General features: G+C 56.8%; 1 protein-coding gene across 2 annotated transcripts; it reads left to right on the top strand.

Annotated features, from left to right (window-relative positions):
- The first annotated feature begins 1,373 nt into the window (after positions 1-1,373).
- On the top strand, positions 1,374-12,628 carry MEIS3 (Meis homeobox 3). Of its 2 annotated transcripts, none has more exons than XM_045989363.1 (13): positions 1,374-1,749; positions 3,417-3,598; positions 3,789-3,948; positions 4,044-4,094; positions 5,087-5,137; positions 5,306-5,455; positions 7,791-7,902; positions 8,090-8,238; positions 9,043-9,119; positions 9,326-9,384; positions 9,492-9,575; positions 10,209-10,271; positions 12,164-12,628. In XM_045989363.1, the coding sequence occupies exons 1-12, from the start codon at positions 1,738-1,740 to the stop codon at positions 10,256-10,258; spliced, it is 1,137 nt and encodes a 378-aa protein (XP_045845319.1). In that variant the 5' UTR covers positions 1,374-1,737; the 3' UTR covers positions 10,259-10,271; positions 12,164-12,628. The 2 variants fall into 2 exon arrangements, with proteins under 2 accessions (XP_045845319.1, XP_045845320.1); XM_045989364.1 differs by having other exon boundaries at positions 1,375-1,749; positions 5,357-5,455.
- The last annotated feature ends 5,247 nt before the right edge of the window (positions 12,629-17,875 follow it).

The following is a 17,875-nucleotide window of genomic DNA, read 5'->3' as shown; positions in this document are numbered from 1 at the left end:
TCCCCCCCAACCCTGCCCTGCACACAGCTGGAGCTCAATATTAATTTTTTTTTAAAGATTTTATTTATTTGACCCACAGAGAGAGAGAGGTCACAAGTAGATGGGGGGTGGGGGGAGAAGCAGGCTCCCTGCTGAGCAGAGAGGCTGATGTGGGGCTCGATCCCAGGACCCTGAGATCATGACCTGAGCTTGAGCCGAAGGAAGGCCTTAACCCTCTCAGCCCCCCCCCCAGGCACCCGTCAATATTAATTTTTGTTGTAGAAACCTCCTGTGTGTCATTAGGACCCTAGTTGCACAGGATGTCTGGGTCCCAGATCCTCCAGGAGCCAGATAAAAGCTCTGGACCTGCTCCGGAACAGATAGGTGATAGGGGAGCAGGCCCATGGTTTACCCTCAACTTTGCACATTCCACAAACTACCCTAACCCGGGGGGGGGGAGACCCTTGTGAAAGGCCGGGGGTCAGAACTGGGCAGGGGAACACCTCCAAGCCTGCACACCTGTGCAACCCCCAATGTGCACACACACGCCCCCCCCCCCAACTCAGGGGCTGTCACACCACTGGCTGAGGCCTGACGCTGAACCCAGGCAGACACCCCCCCCAATACGCACCATATTCAGAGACGGCAATAACCCAGCACAATAACCCTGCACCGTCCCACAACCAGACACACACACACACACACACACACACACACACACACGCACACACAGCGTCAGACACAGGCCCATGAGCATCCTTGGCTCCCAGAGGAGGGAAGTTAGGGGACCCGGAGCAAGAACAGAAACTAAAATATGGGGTTTGGTTACTTCCAGCCTCCGGTTCTCTCCTCTGTCTGCTCATCCGTCTCCTAGAGACAGACGGACGGACAGAGACAAAGAGAGAGAGACAAAGAGACAGGCCAAAGAGAGGCGCACCGGAGAGAAAGGGAGCCGGGGAGCAGGGGCCGGGCAGGGCGGACAGAGACCTGTGGCGGCCGCGGGGCGGGAGGCCAAGGAGGCCCGGGCCGGGTGCGGGGAGAGGGCGGCGAGGACAGGGGCGGCCCGGGTGGGGACCCGGGGAGACCCCGACACAAAGGCCGCCCCGAGGGCGGCGGCGCGGGAGGAAGAGGTGGAGAGGGGGTGGGTGGGGGAGGGGCCGCCCGCCCCGCCCGCCCCGCCCGCCCCGCCCGCGGCCCAGCCACCGGCGGACAGCGGGTTAAGCATCTCGATGTGGAACTTCCGGATGTGACCACAGAGAGAGGGAGAGACCGGGAGAGACCGGGAGAGACCGGGAGCCGGGGAGACACCGAGCCACCCAGCCGCCGGCAGTCCTCTGGCCCGCTGCCTTCAGGACCCCCCGCCGCCCCCGCCCCCTCTCCCAATCTCCCCCCCGCACCACCCCGGTCTCCCCAGTCTCCGGGTCTGTCGGCCGCGGGCCGCCCCGATCCTCCCGGGACCCCGGGGGCGGGGGGGGGAAGGACTGGGGGCCTGCCCCCCGCTCACCCCTGCCCCCGCCGTCATGAGCCCCTCGCCCTGACCCCCACGGGGGGAGGGCTCCGGGGGTCCATGCGCGCAGCCTCCGCGCTGCCCGGCGCCGGCCACTGACGGCGGCGGGGGTGGGGGGGCCGGGCTCCCGGTCTCCTGCCCCACCCCCTGGCGTCCGCACCGCGGGCCCGTCGGGGGCCGCTGCCCCGGGCTGCGCCCGCCCTGCCGGCCAGGCCCTGGAGGGACCCGGGAGCTGCCGCCGGCATCAGCCCATGGCCCGGAGGGTAGGTCTCAGGGTGGGCACCCCGCGTCCCAGCCCGGCCGCGCACCCTGTCCCTCCGTCGCCCCCGCTCCGGCTCTCTGGCCCCCGTCAGCCCGTCCCGCCCTCTCCTCCACCTCTTTCTCTGCCTCCCCTCTCTGTCCCTGGTCTCTCCGTCTCTGCTCCGGGTCTCTTCCTCAGTCTATCCCCGGGGGTCCTCTGTCTCTGCTCTGGGTGCCCCCCTCCTCTCCACCCCTGAGTCTCCTGCTCCATCTCAGGTCCTTCCTCCTACCCCCTCCTTGCTCTTCTGCCCTCCCCAGCCCTCCTCCCCGGTATACTTTTGTTCCAAGTCCTCCTGAGGATTAGGGGTGGGGACAGTACTGGGGAGGGGGTTCTCACCAGGCCGGGCCGAGGGATTCTCTCTTCTGTGGTCCTGGGGATGGGGCAGTCGGAGGGGATCAGGCGAGGAGGTGAGTACGCACCTTTGGGGGTGGGGGGGGGGTGGGAACATGGCAGGCTGTGAGGGCCCCATCACACGTCTTAGGAACAGTTGGATTCAACTTCGGGGCTCAGGAGAAGTTAGGAGAGGAGGAAGAGAAAGAGATGGCGAGAGGGACATCCACACACAGAGCCCTTGGCACACACCCGCGGGGGGCAGGGGCCAGGGCTACCTAGGGGAGGAACGTCTGCATCCTTCTGTTTGAGTCTCTTTGATTCTTTGAGCCTGTTTCCTCAAGTCCAAGGAGAGAGTTTGGCCCTGTGGATTAAGGCCCCTCTGGCCTCCCCAGGGTACGTGCTTTTGTGATGACGGTGGTTCGCTTTGGGGCCGATCGCACAAGTGGGTTGTGCGGTTGTGCGGGCTTACACTTCGGTTCAACAAGTGTTTATGAAATGTGTGCCAGGTGCTGTGCTGTATGCCTCATTCATTCATTCACGCATGCGCTAAATACCTCGCTCGGTCATTCACGCATGCGCTAAATGCCTCATTCATTCATTCATTCACCCACTCATTCCTTCGTTGCTGTGTCTGGTGTTTAGTTCTGTGGGGGGGGGGGAGGGGGCGGATTTACATGGTGAGTGGGGCGTGACAGGTTGTTAAGGCAGAGTCAGATGTGCCTATTTGACAACTGTGGGATGAAATTGACGGGGGGGGGGGAGGCAGTGTAGACATACATTTATGCATAAATGACGTGCTGTGCTGCTTTTATGGGAAGTCTCCCGTGAGTGAGTATCTCTCTCCTGTATTTTCTCTCCTCCATCCCGGTCTTTCCTCCTCTCTGTCTGTCGTTTGTATCTCTGTATCTCGTTCCTAGTCTCTCTCTGAATCTCCCCATGGCTCTCTCCCCCCGCCCCTTGCTCTGGGAGGAGTTGGGAGTTACCCTCAGCTGATCCCTGACCCTCAGACCTGAGACCTGGATCAGTCTCTCTCCTCTTGACCCTCCTGCCCACACATCAAGAATCCCCCGTGGAACATTTTTCATAGGCCAGGGCTATAAGAGAAGACCATGGCACGGGGCTCTCAGACCCACCCAGACAGCTCCATGGGACATCCATGGTCTAAAGGTGGCAGAACTCAGACCCAGGGAGTGAAAGGGCTGGTTCGGGGAGGCAAGGAGGGACATCTCCTGAGTGCCAGGGTAGGGAGGTTTCCTAATGCCTCTCTGGTGCTCTCCCTCTCTCGCCTCCCCCCAGTACGATGAGCTGCCCCACTACCCAGGCATCGTGGACAGCACTGCAGCTCTGGCTGGCTTCTCAGAGGCAGTGCCCTCGGCACCGAGAGCCCCGGGGCCCTATGGCCCCCACCGGCCTCCCCAACCCCAGCCCCTGGGCTTGGACAGTGATGGCCTGAGGAGGGAGAAGGATGAGATCTATGGGTGAGTGGGGACAGGACAGAAGGCTCAGTGGGGTCTTGGGATGCGGGCCCCTTTCTTTGAGTCTCTGACTCTCGTGCTCTGTCTTGGTCTTTCCATCTCTTCCCTGAGTCTTCTGTCTCCTCCCAGGTGCTTCCATCTTCCGCCTGTCCCCTGCTTTCTCCTCATGAACTTTCTGTCCTGCTTCCCCCAGACACCCGCTCTTCCCGCTGCTGGCCCTGGTCTTTGAGAAATGTGAACTGGCCACGTGCTCACCCCGGGATGGGGCCGGGACTGGGCTGGGCACACCTCCAAGTGGTGACGTATGCTCCTCTGATTCCTTCAACGAGGACATTGCTGCCTTTGCCAAGCAGGTGGGCATCCCCGTCTGCTCTGCACCAGGAGAACCAGCGAGGAGGGATGGTCAGGAGACAGGACGCACCCTCCCTGGTCTCTCTCTTCCTCCCAGGTCCGCTCTGAGAGGCCCCTCTTCTCCTCCAACCCGGAACTGGACAATCTGGTGAGATCTCTGCTCTCCTCCCAATGCTCCTTCCTCTGCAGGGGTCTCCTGTCCCACCCTCCATAACCCTGGGGTTGGTTATGGGAGCGGACAGGAGGTCACATGACCCACTTTCTCAAACAATGATAATTATTGCCATTTTACAAAGAGTATAGCCTAGAGTTTGAGAACTGGGACTGATGGCCTGAGTTCAAATCGGAGCTCTGCCACTCACTAGTTCTGTGAACCAAGACAAGGAGCTGAATCTCCCTGTGCCTTGGTTTCCTCATCTGTAGCTAGTAGCTATGCCTATCTCATAGGGCTGTTGTGAGAATATAATGAGCTAACAAGAGTTGAGCACTTAGAAAGGGGCCTGGCACAGAACAGAGACCAAATAGGCATTAGCTCTTCTATCAGCCAGGACAACAGAGTTCATGCCGAGATGAGTGCAGGGACTCGGCTGCAAAGGGCAAAGGAGAGAAGAGAAGGGAGAGAGAAGGAGAAATACCCTGGCTTCTCCCTTTTCTTGCTTTCCAACTCCGGCCAGGGCTTCCTATTGGGTGACCCCTTTGGCAAAGGGGTCTGGGAAATGTAGTTTACAGTCAGAGGGTGGGAAATGGAGCAAGGGACAAGCAGGCAAAAGATGGGGTGTTTTTATTACAGCAGACATTCATTCACTTCTCTTGTGATGGATCCTTTCCCGTCTCTTCCACCTCTTGCTTTTCTTTCTCTGTCTCTGACTCTATGGCACTTCATCTTTCCTTAATTCTGGGTCTCTGTCTCTGTTCCCTGTTGCTCTCTGACCCTGTGGTTCTGTCCCTCTCTGCCTGTCCTCTGTCTTTGTCATTCTATCTCACTCTTTGTTCTTCTTTCTCTCCTTTTCTGCCCTTTCTCCTCCCTCCTCCTCCTTCTTTTCCTCCTCCTCCTCTTGTCCTTCTCCCTCTTTCTCTCTCTCTCTTCCCCTCCCCCTCCCCTCTCTCCCCTGCTCTGTCTCTTCCTGTCTCCGTTTTCAGATGATACAGGCCATCCAGGTGCTCCGTTTCCACCTGCTGGAGCTGGAGAAGGTGAGTGCTTCTCACTTCCCCTCACACCCTCACTCCCCCCCTTCTCACCCCTTCCCCCCCTCCTTCAGGCCCTCTGCCCACTGGAGTTGGAGCAGAATGCTGTCCCATCCCTGTACACCCCAGCCCTGGCTCCCGGGTGGCCCCCCCAGTACCCCGGTGCCCCCTCAGGTCCACGACCTGTGCGACAACTTCTGTCACCGCTACATCACCTGCCTCAAGGGAAAGATGCCCATCGACCTGGTCATCGAGGATCGGGATGGCGGCTGCAGGGAGGACCTCGAGGACTACCCAGCCTCCTGCCCCAGTCTCCCGGATCAGGTGGGCCGGGGATGGGGCACCAGGCATCACCCCGCAACCATAGCCGTGAGTGGACACAGCCAGGCTACAGCGTGAGGGCGCCCCCACCCACCCCCTAGCCTCAGCCAGCCACGCCTGACCACGGGGCATGCGCCCACGACGCAAGAGCGGCTGCGCAGACCAGGACACACCCGGATGGCAGCGCATGCGCACATATGCGCATGCCCACACACGCATACACGCAGACTCAGTTGTACCCACAGCCTGACACACAGCCACGCAGACTCAGTCCCCGACGTTCTCGCTCGCGGCTAGATGAGTACATTTGCCACCTACTCAAACACACGCGTCCCAGCCACAGAGCAACGTAATACGCCGCACACCCCGAGCGAGACCCACACTTCTAGAGCAACGGCCACCACGACGGAGACGGAGGCAAATTGTCCCAGATCCTGCCACCCAGACTCGGACACGCCACACTTAGACCCAGCGCGGCGCAAGTGCAGGGCCTGCGCACACGCAGACACGTGCCACCTTCACCCCATGACAGCCGGACCGCAGCAGGTACCCACGCTCCATGCCGCGCCGGGTGCCGATGGACCCGTTTTGTTGGCAGTCACGTAAGAGCAGCGCAGAGCCCGACCCGGACCACCCCCGCAAGAGGGTCACACCTGCCGCCAGATACAGGCGCAGGGCCGTGCCCCGGCACAGACTCGGGCAGGCTGCCCACGGCAGTCACAGACTGGCCTCGAGGACCCTCTGCCACACAACTCACGGTCTGCACATGCGCAGCGAGAGCCCCACTCAGAGGCCTGGCGGTATTCCGCATTTTCGCGGCGCCGCCAATACCCACCCGTGGCAGTCATCCAGCCCGGTGTAGTCACGAAGCCACGCGTGCAGTAACCACACACACCGTCTCACAGAGAAGACTGCCCATCTCTTGAACAACAGACGCAAACTTAGGACACCGTGGCCTCGTGATCTCAGGGAGGTACAAGAGGCCATCTCAGAGAGGGACACAGGCATGAGCGCACAGACATGGGCCATACCGCAGTCTCAAGGCAGCTTGGGGCACACCGCTGTGGACACGCACCCACGGCGTCCCATCAGACCCAGCGCTAGAAAAGCCCCAGCAGCTGCTGCAGCCAAGATCAAAAGCCTTCAGACTGATGATCTCACAGTTTGACCTGTCCACCATGCACTCAAATACACAGTTCCACACAGACATGCCACACCCGGGGTAACCTTCTCCAAGCTGTGGCATCTCCAGCCTGTCCCCTCCCAGGATACAGATGATACACCCGTGGTGGGCCATGGCAGGCTGCCGGGGAATGGGGGTAGAAGTGGGGGGCCTGCTTACAAAGCAGCGGGCAGGGTCCGGGGCAATCAGGGCAGGTGGGGTACCCTGGGATTCAACAAGAGCTGTAACCCACCCATCTGCCTCCCAGCAGTCAAGCTGAACCTTAAACTGAATGACAAAGAGGGTTTGACACAGTGTGTGCGGGTAGGTCAGCCGCCTGGGACACAGAGCTGGGGCCGAGGGCTGATCTAATGCATTGTCCAGTTCTTCAAAGTGTATCAGAGTCTAGATAAAGCACAGCCTGAACCCTCCCCCGCATCTGCAATTTGGAGACACCTCCCCACCCCATCTCTGAAAACGAGAAGTTGTTTTTTATCCCCCCTAAGTTTAGTGCAAACTCATTTGGCAGCAAAGTCTGACCTGAACTAATGAGAGGCTATTTATAGACTTTATTTATTCCACTTAGTTAAATATTCATCCATTTTGCTGCAGAAATGTTAATGAGTCTGATGAGGAGGTTAAGCCCCAGACCCTGCTGGGGGTGTCATGAAATACACAGTGTGTGGGCAGATTTAGTGTCTACAAAGGGGAAGAGTTCTAGGGGCACCTGGCTGGCTCAGGCAGTAGAGCTCCGACTCTGGATCTTGGGGTCGTGAGTTGGAGGTTACTTTTAAAAATAAATTAAAAAAAATTAAAATGCGGAAAGTTCTAAATTCTGAAACACTGCTGGCCCTCTAGGATTTCAGCTAAGGTGCTGTGGATCTATGTAAGCTCATGTTTATGGAGCGATTGCTGTGTGTCTTTATGCGAATGAACTCACCAAGTCCTTTCCACACTTTCCACCTCTGTGAGGTGGAGACAGTTGTTGTCTTCTGTTTTCTAGTTAAGGAAACAGAGGCGCAGAGAAGTGAAGCAACTCGCCCAAGGCCACACAGCCAGGAAAGAGGCAGTGACAGGATTTACATTCAGGTGTCCCAATTCCAGAGCCCATGGTCTCAGTCACTGTGCTATAGGGCACCCAAGCCTTGGCACTGACCTTTAGCTCTTGTTTTCCAGAATAATACATGGATTAGAGACCATGAGGACAGCGGGTCTGTACATTTGGGGACCCCAGGTCCCTCCAGTGGGGGCCTAGCCTCCCAGAGTGGGGACAACTCCAGTGACCAAGGTAAGAAGGCTGGGAGGTGGAGGGGAAATGTGGGAGTCGGCCTGAGGATTGAAGTTAGACAGCAAGTAGGACTTCCAGAAGTGCAAGGACAATAAGGGGTGTGGAGTGGTCTCCTGGGTGAGGGTTCTGGGTCCCTCTGATCTCCCTGCTCACTGCCCACAAACACAGCTTGCCTGTCCTCCCTCAGGAGATGGACTAGACACAAGCGTGGCCTCTCCCAGTTCGGGGGGAGAGGACGAGGAGCTGGACCAGGAGCGGCGGCGGAATAAGAAGAGGGGCATCTTCCCCAAGGTGGCTACTAACATCATGAGAGCCTGGCTGTTCCAGCACCTCTCGGTGAGAGCCCTGGGGCCTGGGTGCAGGCTGGGCATAGAGAATGAAGGAGGAGGATGGCCGCACAGACACTGAGGCCCCAAGAGAGACCCAAAGATGGGAGACTGAGACTCGGGGGAGATACAGAGGGTAAATCTCAAGGGGAGGGGCTTGACTCCGTGAGTGCTAGCTGCCTGCCAGGTGCCACTAGGGCTTTGAACTCACTCAGTCCTGCCCCCAACCCACCAGCCATTCACATCCCCCCCCCACCAATCACCAAACAGAGTCTATGAGGATGGGGCTGGGAGGTTCCATTCTGCAAGCGAGGAGCCCAGAGGTCTCCTAGCCAGACATGGGTTCAGATACAGGCAGTTTGGGCTTCTCCAGTGCAACATGCTGCCTTGTGGGGGAAGCTGGGAAAATACAGGAAGAGAGGGAGAGACTGAGTCCCAGAGGGACTGAGACTGGGACAGCTAGAGACATGCACTGAGAGACGTGCACCAGGACCCTGATAGAGACTCAGACACGGCCCGGGCTGGGCTTTGCCTCCATTCTGGTGTTGGAGCCCTCACCCTGAACTTTGGTCTCCCTAATGAGAGCTGGCCAATTAGCCTCTAATTGCTAGAAGAGGCGGGGGCGCCCACAAGCATAATTGCCCGAATCTTGGCTCCGCTTCCCTCCACTGGCCCCTGGGGAAGCCTGGAGCGGCTTAGACAGGCTGAGTCTCTGGGCCCTGCCCCAGCCTGGGCTCACCATCCCCATGGGGCCAGGCCCTGGAGGTCAGATGGCAGCTGGGCAGGCAGGGTGACTCTCTGGTGGTGGTCACAGCACCCATACCCCTCGGAGGAGCAGAAGAAGCAGCTGGCGCAGGACACGGGGCTCACGATCCTGCAAGTCAACAACTGGTGAGTGACCCCTGGGAGTCCCTGGGCCGGCCAGGGTGGGAGGCCGGGCGCTGTCCACGGTGCTGAAGGAGGCCCGAAGCCCCCGGGAGCCTCTCCTCTCCCCTCCTCTATCCCGTCCTCTTTCCAGCTCCGTCTCCGTGTGTTCATTTCGACCTCTCTCCTGCTCCCTCTTTACACCCTCCTCGGTTTCCACAACCCCCTCCCAGGTTCATCAACGCCCGGAGACGCATCGTGCAACCAATGATCGACCAATCCAACCGCACAGGTACAAGGAGAAAATGGGGAGAGGGGGCCTAATGTTCCCCCGGGAGTATCAAAGCTGGGACCCGCATATCCCGGAGCTCAGCCTGCACCCCTCAACCTCCTTCCCAGGGCAGAGTGCAGCCTTCAGCCCAGAGGGCCAGCCCATGGGGGGCTACACGGAAGCTCAGCCACACATGACTGTCAGGCCTCCAGGTAAGTCCCCGCTCCTTAACTAACCCTGCCCCCAGCACGCCAGGCCCCTCCTCTCAAGGAAGATGCCCCACCTTCTGGGATTCTGTTCATGAATAATGCAGTACTTCATTTGCATAACAGTGGAGCTGGAGGGACCATCACAGATTTACTGGAGCCCACTTCTTAGCTGAGCTTGTTTCTTCCGGGCTCCGCCCATCCACTGGAAGGTTCTACTTAAAGGACTAGTACCTTTTTTAAGAAAGATTTTATTTATTTTATTTGAGAGAGAGAGCGCACGCGCACCACACGCATGCATGTGTGTACACACACGCACGCACACAAACGCTCGCATGCAGGGTGGGGGTGGGGTAGGCGTGGAGCACCAGAGGAAGTGGGACAAATGGACCCTGCGCGGAGCACAGAGCCCAACGTGGGGCTCGATCTTACAACCCTGAGGTCAGGACCTGAGCTGAAAACAAGAATCAGAGGCTCAGCAGACTGAGCCATCCAGGCGTCCCAGGTCTAGTACTTTCTTAAATGATGACTCAGTCTGTCTTGATAGAGGGATCCCCTGGGGAGGGACACAGTGGGAGGGATTTGGGGCATATGGGAAAGTCCGGGGAAGGCGCACAACCCTCCTCTTTTGTCTTCCAGGCTCAATGGGAATGAGTTTGAACTTAGAAGGAGAGTGGCATTATCTATAGATTCAGGACAAGTGTGAGTGTCCGATGTCTCGGGGTTCTGGGTTGGGGGTTGTGTAGATCTCAAAGCTCGGTAAGCCCTCCAGATCCCAATACTGGGCCCACCTGGAGGGGGTCTGCATGGGTCTTCAGGGCTCCGTGAGAAGATGGTTTATACACCCACCCGCTCATTCATTCATCTGTACGTGTGTCCATCCATCAGTCATCCACCTACCCACTCTCCATGCAAACACACATCCACTCACTCCGCAGTCATCTGTCCGCCCACCCAGCCGGTCAGCCGTCCACCTCCGCACCGATCCAGCCACCCACCCGTGAGCCACCCATGCCTCCGTCCACCACCTGTCCTCCAGCCAGCAAATACATCAACCAGTCTTTCACCCGCATCTACACTGATCTGCCCCCTCCAAAGCTTCACCCGCCCACCTGCCCACCCAGTCATCCCCACACCCATCCGTTCACACACCTCTGGCGGACATGAAACCCTCTTCCGGATCCTGACCAGTCTCAGACAGGGTCCTGCTTTTGAGAAAATTTGAGCTTTGGAGGAAGTGAACGTCAGAAAGGAATGACGGTCCAGAGCAACAGGTGGAACAATACAGAGCTTGCTCGCAGGAGGGAGACGTCACCTGTCCCTGAGATAACAGAAAAGACTTCAGAGAGGAAATAACTTCTGGGTAGGGCATTGAAGGATGAATAGGGAGAATGGGGAGAAGAGGGAGGGGCAAGGGAGTAGGGTACATTCTTTTACTCTCCCAGGTCTTAAGACTTTAGAGCATCTTCCACTTAGTCTTCATAAAAATCCCCCAAGAGGGAGAAATGATTATTTTTGTGTTACAGATGGGAAAAATTGATGCTCAGAAAGAAGAGTTCATTTGTGCAGGTTCACTGAGCTCAGAAAAGTAGAGGGAATAGTGTGTGCAAAGGCCCAGGGTTCGGGGGCTGCCTGCAATTTCTACAACACAAATCAGACCTTGACTGACTCCGAGTTAAAACTCTTCTGTGGCTCCCTAGTGCCCTCTGGTGAAGTCCAGAATCTTCAGTTCAACACCTCTACACTCCTTCATTTAATGCACATTCCCGAGTACTTGTGTGCCTGGCCCTGGGCTGGGTAGTGCTGGGGACATAGCAGTGACCACGACAGCCCAGCCCTGCCCTCGTGGGGTTCACTGTCCAGTGGGGGAGACACACCTGTCTTCAGACAGTGATGCCCAAAGTGGACAGGGCTGGGATGAGGGAACCCAGGAACTGGAGGAGCCCAGAGGGAGCATCAGACCCAGGCTGGGAGGTTTCAGGGAAGAGGGGAACTTGGGAGCTGAGACCAGGAGAATGGAAGGAGTGAAGCAGGAAAGGAGGGAATAGCATATGCAAAGGCCCAGTGCACTTAGCAAACTCAAGGCTATGAGACAGCCCTGTGCCCCTATCACCACTGCCTCCAGACTGATGAGGGGGAAGGACTGGCCTGGGCTGGCACCAGCAGGCTCGGTGACGAGTAGTGAACTTGGGGCCAACAGAAAGGCTGGGTGATGGGAGTGGAGACCTAAGAGAGCTTAGGCATGGAGCTTGGGAAGGAGAGATGGACATTTGTCCAGGGCCTGGCAGGTCGGTAGTGGTCTCAGCTCTGCCCTGACCGACCAAGGATGACTGTGGCCTGGTCTGAGTGTCACGGGACCTCAAAAGAGGTGGAGGGGGTTCCCAGTCTCTCTCCTTGTCTTCTTTGCTCTTTCTTGGTCTTAAGGGTCTTGCCTTTTTTTTCATCCCTCTCTCTCTGTTGCCTCTATTTCTATTCCTCTTTCCTCCTTCCCTTCCTGCCTCCCTCCCTCCCTCTGCACTCCTCTCACTGTGGGGCTGATGTGGGACCAAACCCCTCCCCACTTCCTCACTTGGCCTCTCATCCCCTCTCCACAGACCCCAGCCTCCGGACTGTGACCACTAAGCTCACACCTGGTTCCGGTCCCCACCTGGCCCCCTGACTTCAGGACCCCACCTCCTAAGGTCCCCAATGCAATGCCTACCTCCCTGGGGCCCCACCAGGACATGGGGCCTGAGCACCCACTCGAGGGTCTCTCAAGGACAAAGACAAGGCCCCCAGGCCCTGCGCCCCACTTCTGCCATCACCTCTGCCTGGAGCCCATGCTGAGATCCCAGGCCCGGGTCTTCAGAAGATGGTGGCTGGGGGTCCCCCGCCTCCAGGCTAGAGAAGGGACTGGCAGTGGGCTGCGGAGGTCAGGGACAGAGGGTCAGCCGGATCCGACATTTGGAAGAGGTCCCCTCGTCTTGCCAGTCCACTCCCCGCCCCTTCTCCCCCCTACCTCCCTTCACTGACGTCTTCTACTTTTTTTTTAATGATAAAATCTTTAAAAACAAAAAGCCACCGATCTGAGTTCTTGTGTCTCTTTCAAGATTCAAATTCTCATCAATTTGAAGCTCATGGATCACCAATTATAATAATAATTGATTATTTTTCTTTAAAAGATTTTGTTTATTTGTCAGAGTGAAGAAACAAGCAGGGGGAATGGCAGAGGGAGAGGCAGACTCCCCGCTGAGCAGGGAGCGGGATGTGAGGCTCGATCCCAGAACCCCAAGATCATGACCTGAGTTGAAGGCAGATGCTTAACTGACTGAGCCACCCAGGTGTCCTAATAATTGTTACTCTTTATCTCTGCTCTCCCCAGGCACTCTGTATCAATTAGCTATTGCTGTGTAACAGACCATCCCAAAGCTTTGTGGTTCAAAAGGCCAACTCTTTTAGCTCGTTATGTTATGGGTTGGCATAACTAGGCTCTGCTGGGCAGTTCATGTGACTTCAGCAGGGCTCTGCTGTGTATCTGTGGCCAGAGATGGGTCAGCAAGAGGGCTCTGCTGGTTGGCAGCAGGGGCAACAGGAGTGACATTGACGAGGAGGTTGTCCAGTTCATTCACACAGAGGCTCAGCTGGCCCTCAAGAAGGAACAGAAGGGCCCAAGACCTCCTGAGGCCCCAGCTCAGGTCTGACACCTGGTTCTCTCAGCTGCATCCTCTTGGCCACAAATCTCAAGGCCAGCCAGATTCAAGGGAGGAGACAGAAACTCCACCCCTTACAGGGTGGGGATGGGAGCCTGCAAACTCACAGTGCAAGAGATGGGGACGCGGGGAGGGATGAAGGAAAATGGCTCCTTTTGCATTAGTCTCCCACACTGTCGCTCCAAGATGACTTTTTTCGTCTGTCCCATGGGACACAAACGCAGTTACCCCAGGGTGGCCTTGGAAACACTCATGTGTGGCCAACAGACCACCAGGCTGGACAGCAGGGAAGTTGTGAACCCAGACTCTAGCTCCAACCTGCCTGGGTTCAAATCCCCATTTTGCTCCATGATACTCACTTGGACTGAACAGACCTGAGCCTGGAAGCGTGAGACCCCCAGAGCCCACCTCCAAACAGCACTCACTCACATACTCATCTTTATTTTTTCAAAATTTTATTATAGAGCATGCGTGTGACGGAGAGTTAGGGGCGGGGCAGGGGCAGGGCAGAGGGAGAGGGACAAGCAGACTCCTCGTGACTGCTAGGGGCTCCTGACCCAACCTAAATGGAGGGTCCGGGGCTCCACCTACAGGACCACCCAGGAGCCCCTCACATACGCACCTCCTAACACAGCAGCCTCTGGAACCTAATGCAAACATGGAAACAGGCCCTGTGAGGCCTGTGATCCACATACGCCTTCACCCTCCGCAACAAGGTGCGCGTGGCTCAAATCTCACTCGGGTCAGCTGCCAACTCCAGGAGCTGCCAATCCTGTTTTGTTCCCGAGCCCCCGTGGAGCTCAGTGCAAACTGTAAGTTGCTTGGGTTTGGACCCTTGTCTGTGGCAAATAGCTCAGTCCCCCTTCCGCGCCTCCATCCTAGGCACTCCCTTTGCCCTGGATCACCTTCCCCTGCTCAGAGTCCCCTCTGCAAAGATTCAGGAGCAGCCAAATCGAGGCACCCCCCTTCCGACTACCTGCTGCTCCTGTCCCATCTCTTTTCCCCTTAACGCCCCCTCCCTGGAATTCTCTCTCTCACTAATTCGCCTGTTTCCTTATGTTATTGGCTTGAACCTCAGCCCTGGCAGCCCCGGGCGCGCCAGGGGACAAGAGGTGGAGGGCAGAGGAATCGAGGCAGCTGAGCCTCATTCATTCGGGCCCTGGGTGTCTCTGAGGTCCGCAGTCCGCGCTCTGGGCCACGTCTGTGATCAAAGCGAAGACCCCTGTCCTCAGGGGCCGGCGCCCTAGTGTGGCGGGCCCCCACAAAGGGCCGAGCAAATGAGCACTTGGTTTAGACTGCGAGGTGACGGGAGGTCGTACATAGTAGAGTAGGGGTGGGAGTTAGCTGCTGCGCGCTGGGGGCCAGGCTCCGAGGGGCTCCACCTAGTTCACCCTTAGGGCTAGGGAAGTGCCATCGCTGTCCCCATTTCCCGGATGAGGAGACTGAGGCCCAGAGGTGAACTTGCGCTGGCCCAGGGTCACACAGCTGGAGAGTGTGGGTCTCCGTTCAGACCAGCGTCCTGAAGCCCGTGGCTAACCACTCCGCCCGCGCGGCCTCTTATTTAAAAAAAAAAAACAAAAAAACAGAACTCTAAGAGTCTGTGTTTTGAAAGGACCTAGCATGACCTATTCTCTGTGTTAAGATATGATTCTGGTGACTCGGGATCGTGTTTACCTCCCGCCAGCTCCGCAGGACTAAAGTGGGTTGGACTGGGGCTAGAAAGCAGGAAGGACGTCCCGGCCCCACTTTGAAGGCAGGGAGGGGGCGGGGCCGGGCCGAGGCCTGAGGTCTGCGGCGTGGGAAGCCAGCGCTGCCTGTAGGGGTGGGGGCTGGGGGCGGAGGAATGGGGGAACCCGGGACCCGGACGAGTGGGGGAGGGGCAGCTTCCCTCCCCCTTCCCCACCTGCTCGGCGACTGGAAATGCCTCTCGCTGAATCCTCTCTAATTAAACCAATTGGATGTGCCACCGGGGAGGAGGGAAATTGGGCGGGAGGTTAATTGTAACTAAAAATACCTCCCCCGTTTCCTAGGGTGAGGAAGCCGCGGCCGCCCCGGGTTCGGGCCGGGGAGGTGGGGAACCCGCCGGGTCTCCCGGGCGCCCGCGGGGGGCGGGAGGGGGTTGAGTGGCGGGGCCCGGCAGGCTCGGGCCTGTGCGGCTGGGGGTGGGCGTCGGCGGCTGAGCCTGTCCCTGCGCGGCGCGCGTGTGTCCCCCACGAATGCCCGGGTCCCCGGCTGCGTCTGTCGCGCCATGCCTCGGTCCAGCTCGTGTGTTTGCGATTACGAGACTCCGGGCGTCACTACCTGAGTCTGGGGGTGGATTGTGTGGCTAAGCGGGTCCCCTTCGTAACTGGGGGCCTCCTTGAATGAGTCCACGGCGGTGTCTCTGCGTGTGGCTTTGTAGGGTCCTGGGAGCTCTGTCAGCGAGACAGCGCGGCTCCGGGTCATACCCGCTTGGGTGCGGGTGAATGTGGGGCAGGCAATGAGCCTGGGCTCCCTCCAGAGGGCGCTGAGGAGCCGTGGACGGAGGTTTTGTCTGCAACCGCTCCATTGAGACGTAATTGACTAACCTTAAAACCGTCCCATTTAAAGCATGCGGTTGGATGGCTCTCGTCTAGTCACAGAGTTGTGCAGCCATCACCACAATCAACTGCACGACATTTTCATTACCCTTAAGAAAGAAACCTCCTTTCTCCAACCCTTCAACAGCGGCTCTCCCGCCACCCCAACTCCCAAACCGGGGCAGCTACTAATCCACTTTCTGGCTCTGTGGATTTGCCTGTTCTGGGCATTGCATAGAAATGAAATCTATAGGGCGCCTGGGTGGCTCAGTGGGTTAAGCCTCTGCCTTCAGCTCAGGTCATGACCCCAGGGTCCTGGGATCGAGCCCCGCATCGGGCTCTCTGCTCAGCGGGGAGCCTGCTTCCTCCTCTCTCTGCCTGCCTCTCTACTTACTTGTGATCTCTGTCTGTCAAATAAATAAATAAAATCTTTTAAAAAAAATTTAAAAAAAGAAAGAAATGAAATCTATAGGGTTTTTCTTTTTTTAAAGATTTATTTATTTTAGAGAGTGGGAGGGGGAGGGGCAGCGGGAGAGAGAGTCTCAAGCTGACTCCACACTGAGTGCCATCCCCATGTAGATCCGAGCCCAAAACTCTGAGATCAGAGCCTGAACAAAACGCCACCCCCCCTACACACACACACTGTGTGGTCTTTTGTGTCTGGCTTTCACTCAACAGAGAGCTTTCGAGGTTCTTTCATGTTGTTGCATGTCTCGGTGCTTCGTTCCTTTTTATGGCAGGAAGTTATTCCATTGTCTTGGAAGGATTTTGAGCAGAAAAAGGACAGAGTCGGGTTTGTGCTTTGCGTGAAGCTGCCATGCAGAGGGTAGATTACGGAGGGGGACGGGGAAGCAGTGATATGAGTTGGGTTGTGTCCCCCAAAAAGATATACTCAAGTCCTAATTCCAGGAACTATGAATGTGACCTTACCTTATTTGGAGATGGGATCTTGACAGACACCCAGGTAAAATGAGGTCATAGAGGGGAAGAAATTGAAAAACCAGATATTGACTTGGGGAAAATATTCACTACATGCCTGACATCTATGTTCTATAAAGGACTATATATATTATATAAATACATAAACCATGTATTTTTTTAAAAATTTTATTATTAACTAAACTCTACACCAAAGCTGGGGCTCAAACTCCCAACCCCAAGATCAAGACCCACCCACTCTACCTACTGAGCCATTAGGCTCCCTGTAAGCTATATACAGAATATAAAGAATTCCTTCAAATCAGTAAGATAGGGGCGCCTGGGTGGCTCAGTGGATTAAGCCGCTGCCTTCGGCTCAGGTCATGATCTCAGGGTCCTGGGATCGAGCCCCGCATCGGGCTCTCTGCTCCGCGGGGAGCCTGCTTCCTCCTCTCTCTCTGCCTGCCTCTCTGCCTACTTGTGATCTCTGTCTGTCAAATAAATAAATAAAATCTTTAAAAAAAAAAAACAGTAAGATAATTCCTTTATAAGAGGCAAAATATTGGATATAAATGACAAAAAGTAGGGGTGCCCGGGGTGGCTCAGTGGGTTAAAGCCTCTGTCTTTGGCTTGGGCATGATCCCAGGGTTCTGGGATCGAGCCCCGCGTCGAGCTCTCTGCTCAGTGGGGAGCCTGCTTCCCCCCTCTCTCTGTGCCTGCCGCTCTGCCTACTTGTGATCTCTCTCTCCATGTCAAATAAATAAAATCTTTTAAAAAAATAAATGACAAAAAGTAAACAAATGGCCAATAAGCCCATGAAAAGATACTCAACACCATGAGCCATCGTGGAAAATGCAAGTACAATGCAGTAAATACACAATAAACGTCATCTGCGTAGCTAATGGAAGGTCTCACGCATGGCTAGTAGGAGCACACACTGGTACGACTTTGGAAGACAATTGCAAAAAATCCAGCGTCACCGAACCCGTGTGTGTCCCGTGACCCTGCGATGCCACTCCTGGGTGTGAACCCAGCAGAAGGGCACAGATGGGCTCACCCAAAGCCACACGGACTGTGTGTTCACAGCGGCATTAACCTGGCCAGCCGCCCACCAACTAAAAGAACAGATTAAACAAATTGT

The sequence above is a fragment of the Meles meles genome, chromosome 19 (genome assembly GCF_922984935.1).
Source record: "Meles meles chromosome 19, mMelMel3.1 paternal haplotype, whole genome shotgun sequence".
Classification (NCBI taxonomy): domain Eukaryota; kingdom Metazoa; phylum Chordata; class Mammalia; order Carnivora; family Mustelidae; genus Meles; species Meles meles.
Note: the sequence above shows the minus strand (reverse complement) of the source record. Positions and strands in the feature narration are given on the sequence as shown.

Bases quoted from the DNA above. Each gene is read 5' to 3' on its own strand.
- MEIS3 (XM_045989363.1), top strand. The intron at 5,456-7,790 runs GTGGGCCGGGGA...CTTGTTTTCCAG, and splicing joins GCCCCAGTCTCCCGGATCAG to AATAATACATGGATTAGAGA. The intron at 7,903-8,089 runs GTAAGAAGGCTG...GTCCTCCCTCAG, and splicing joins GGACAACTCCAGTGACCAAG to GAGATGGACTAGACACAAGC.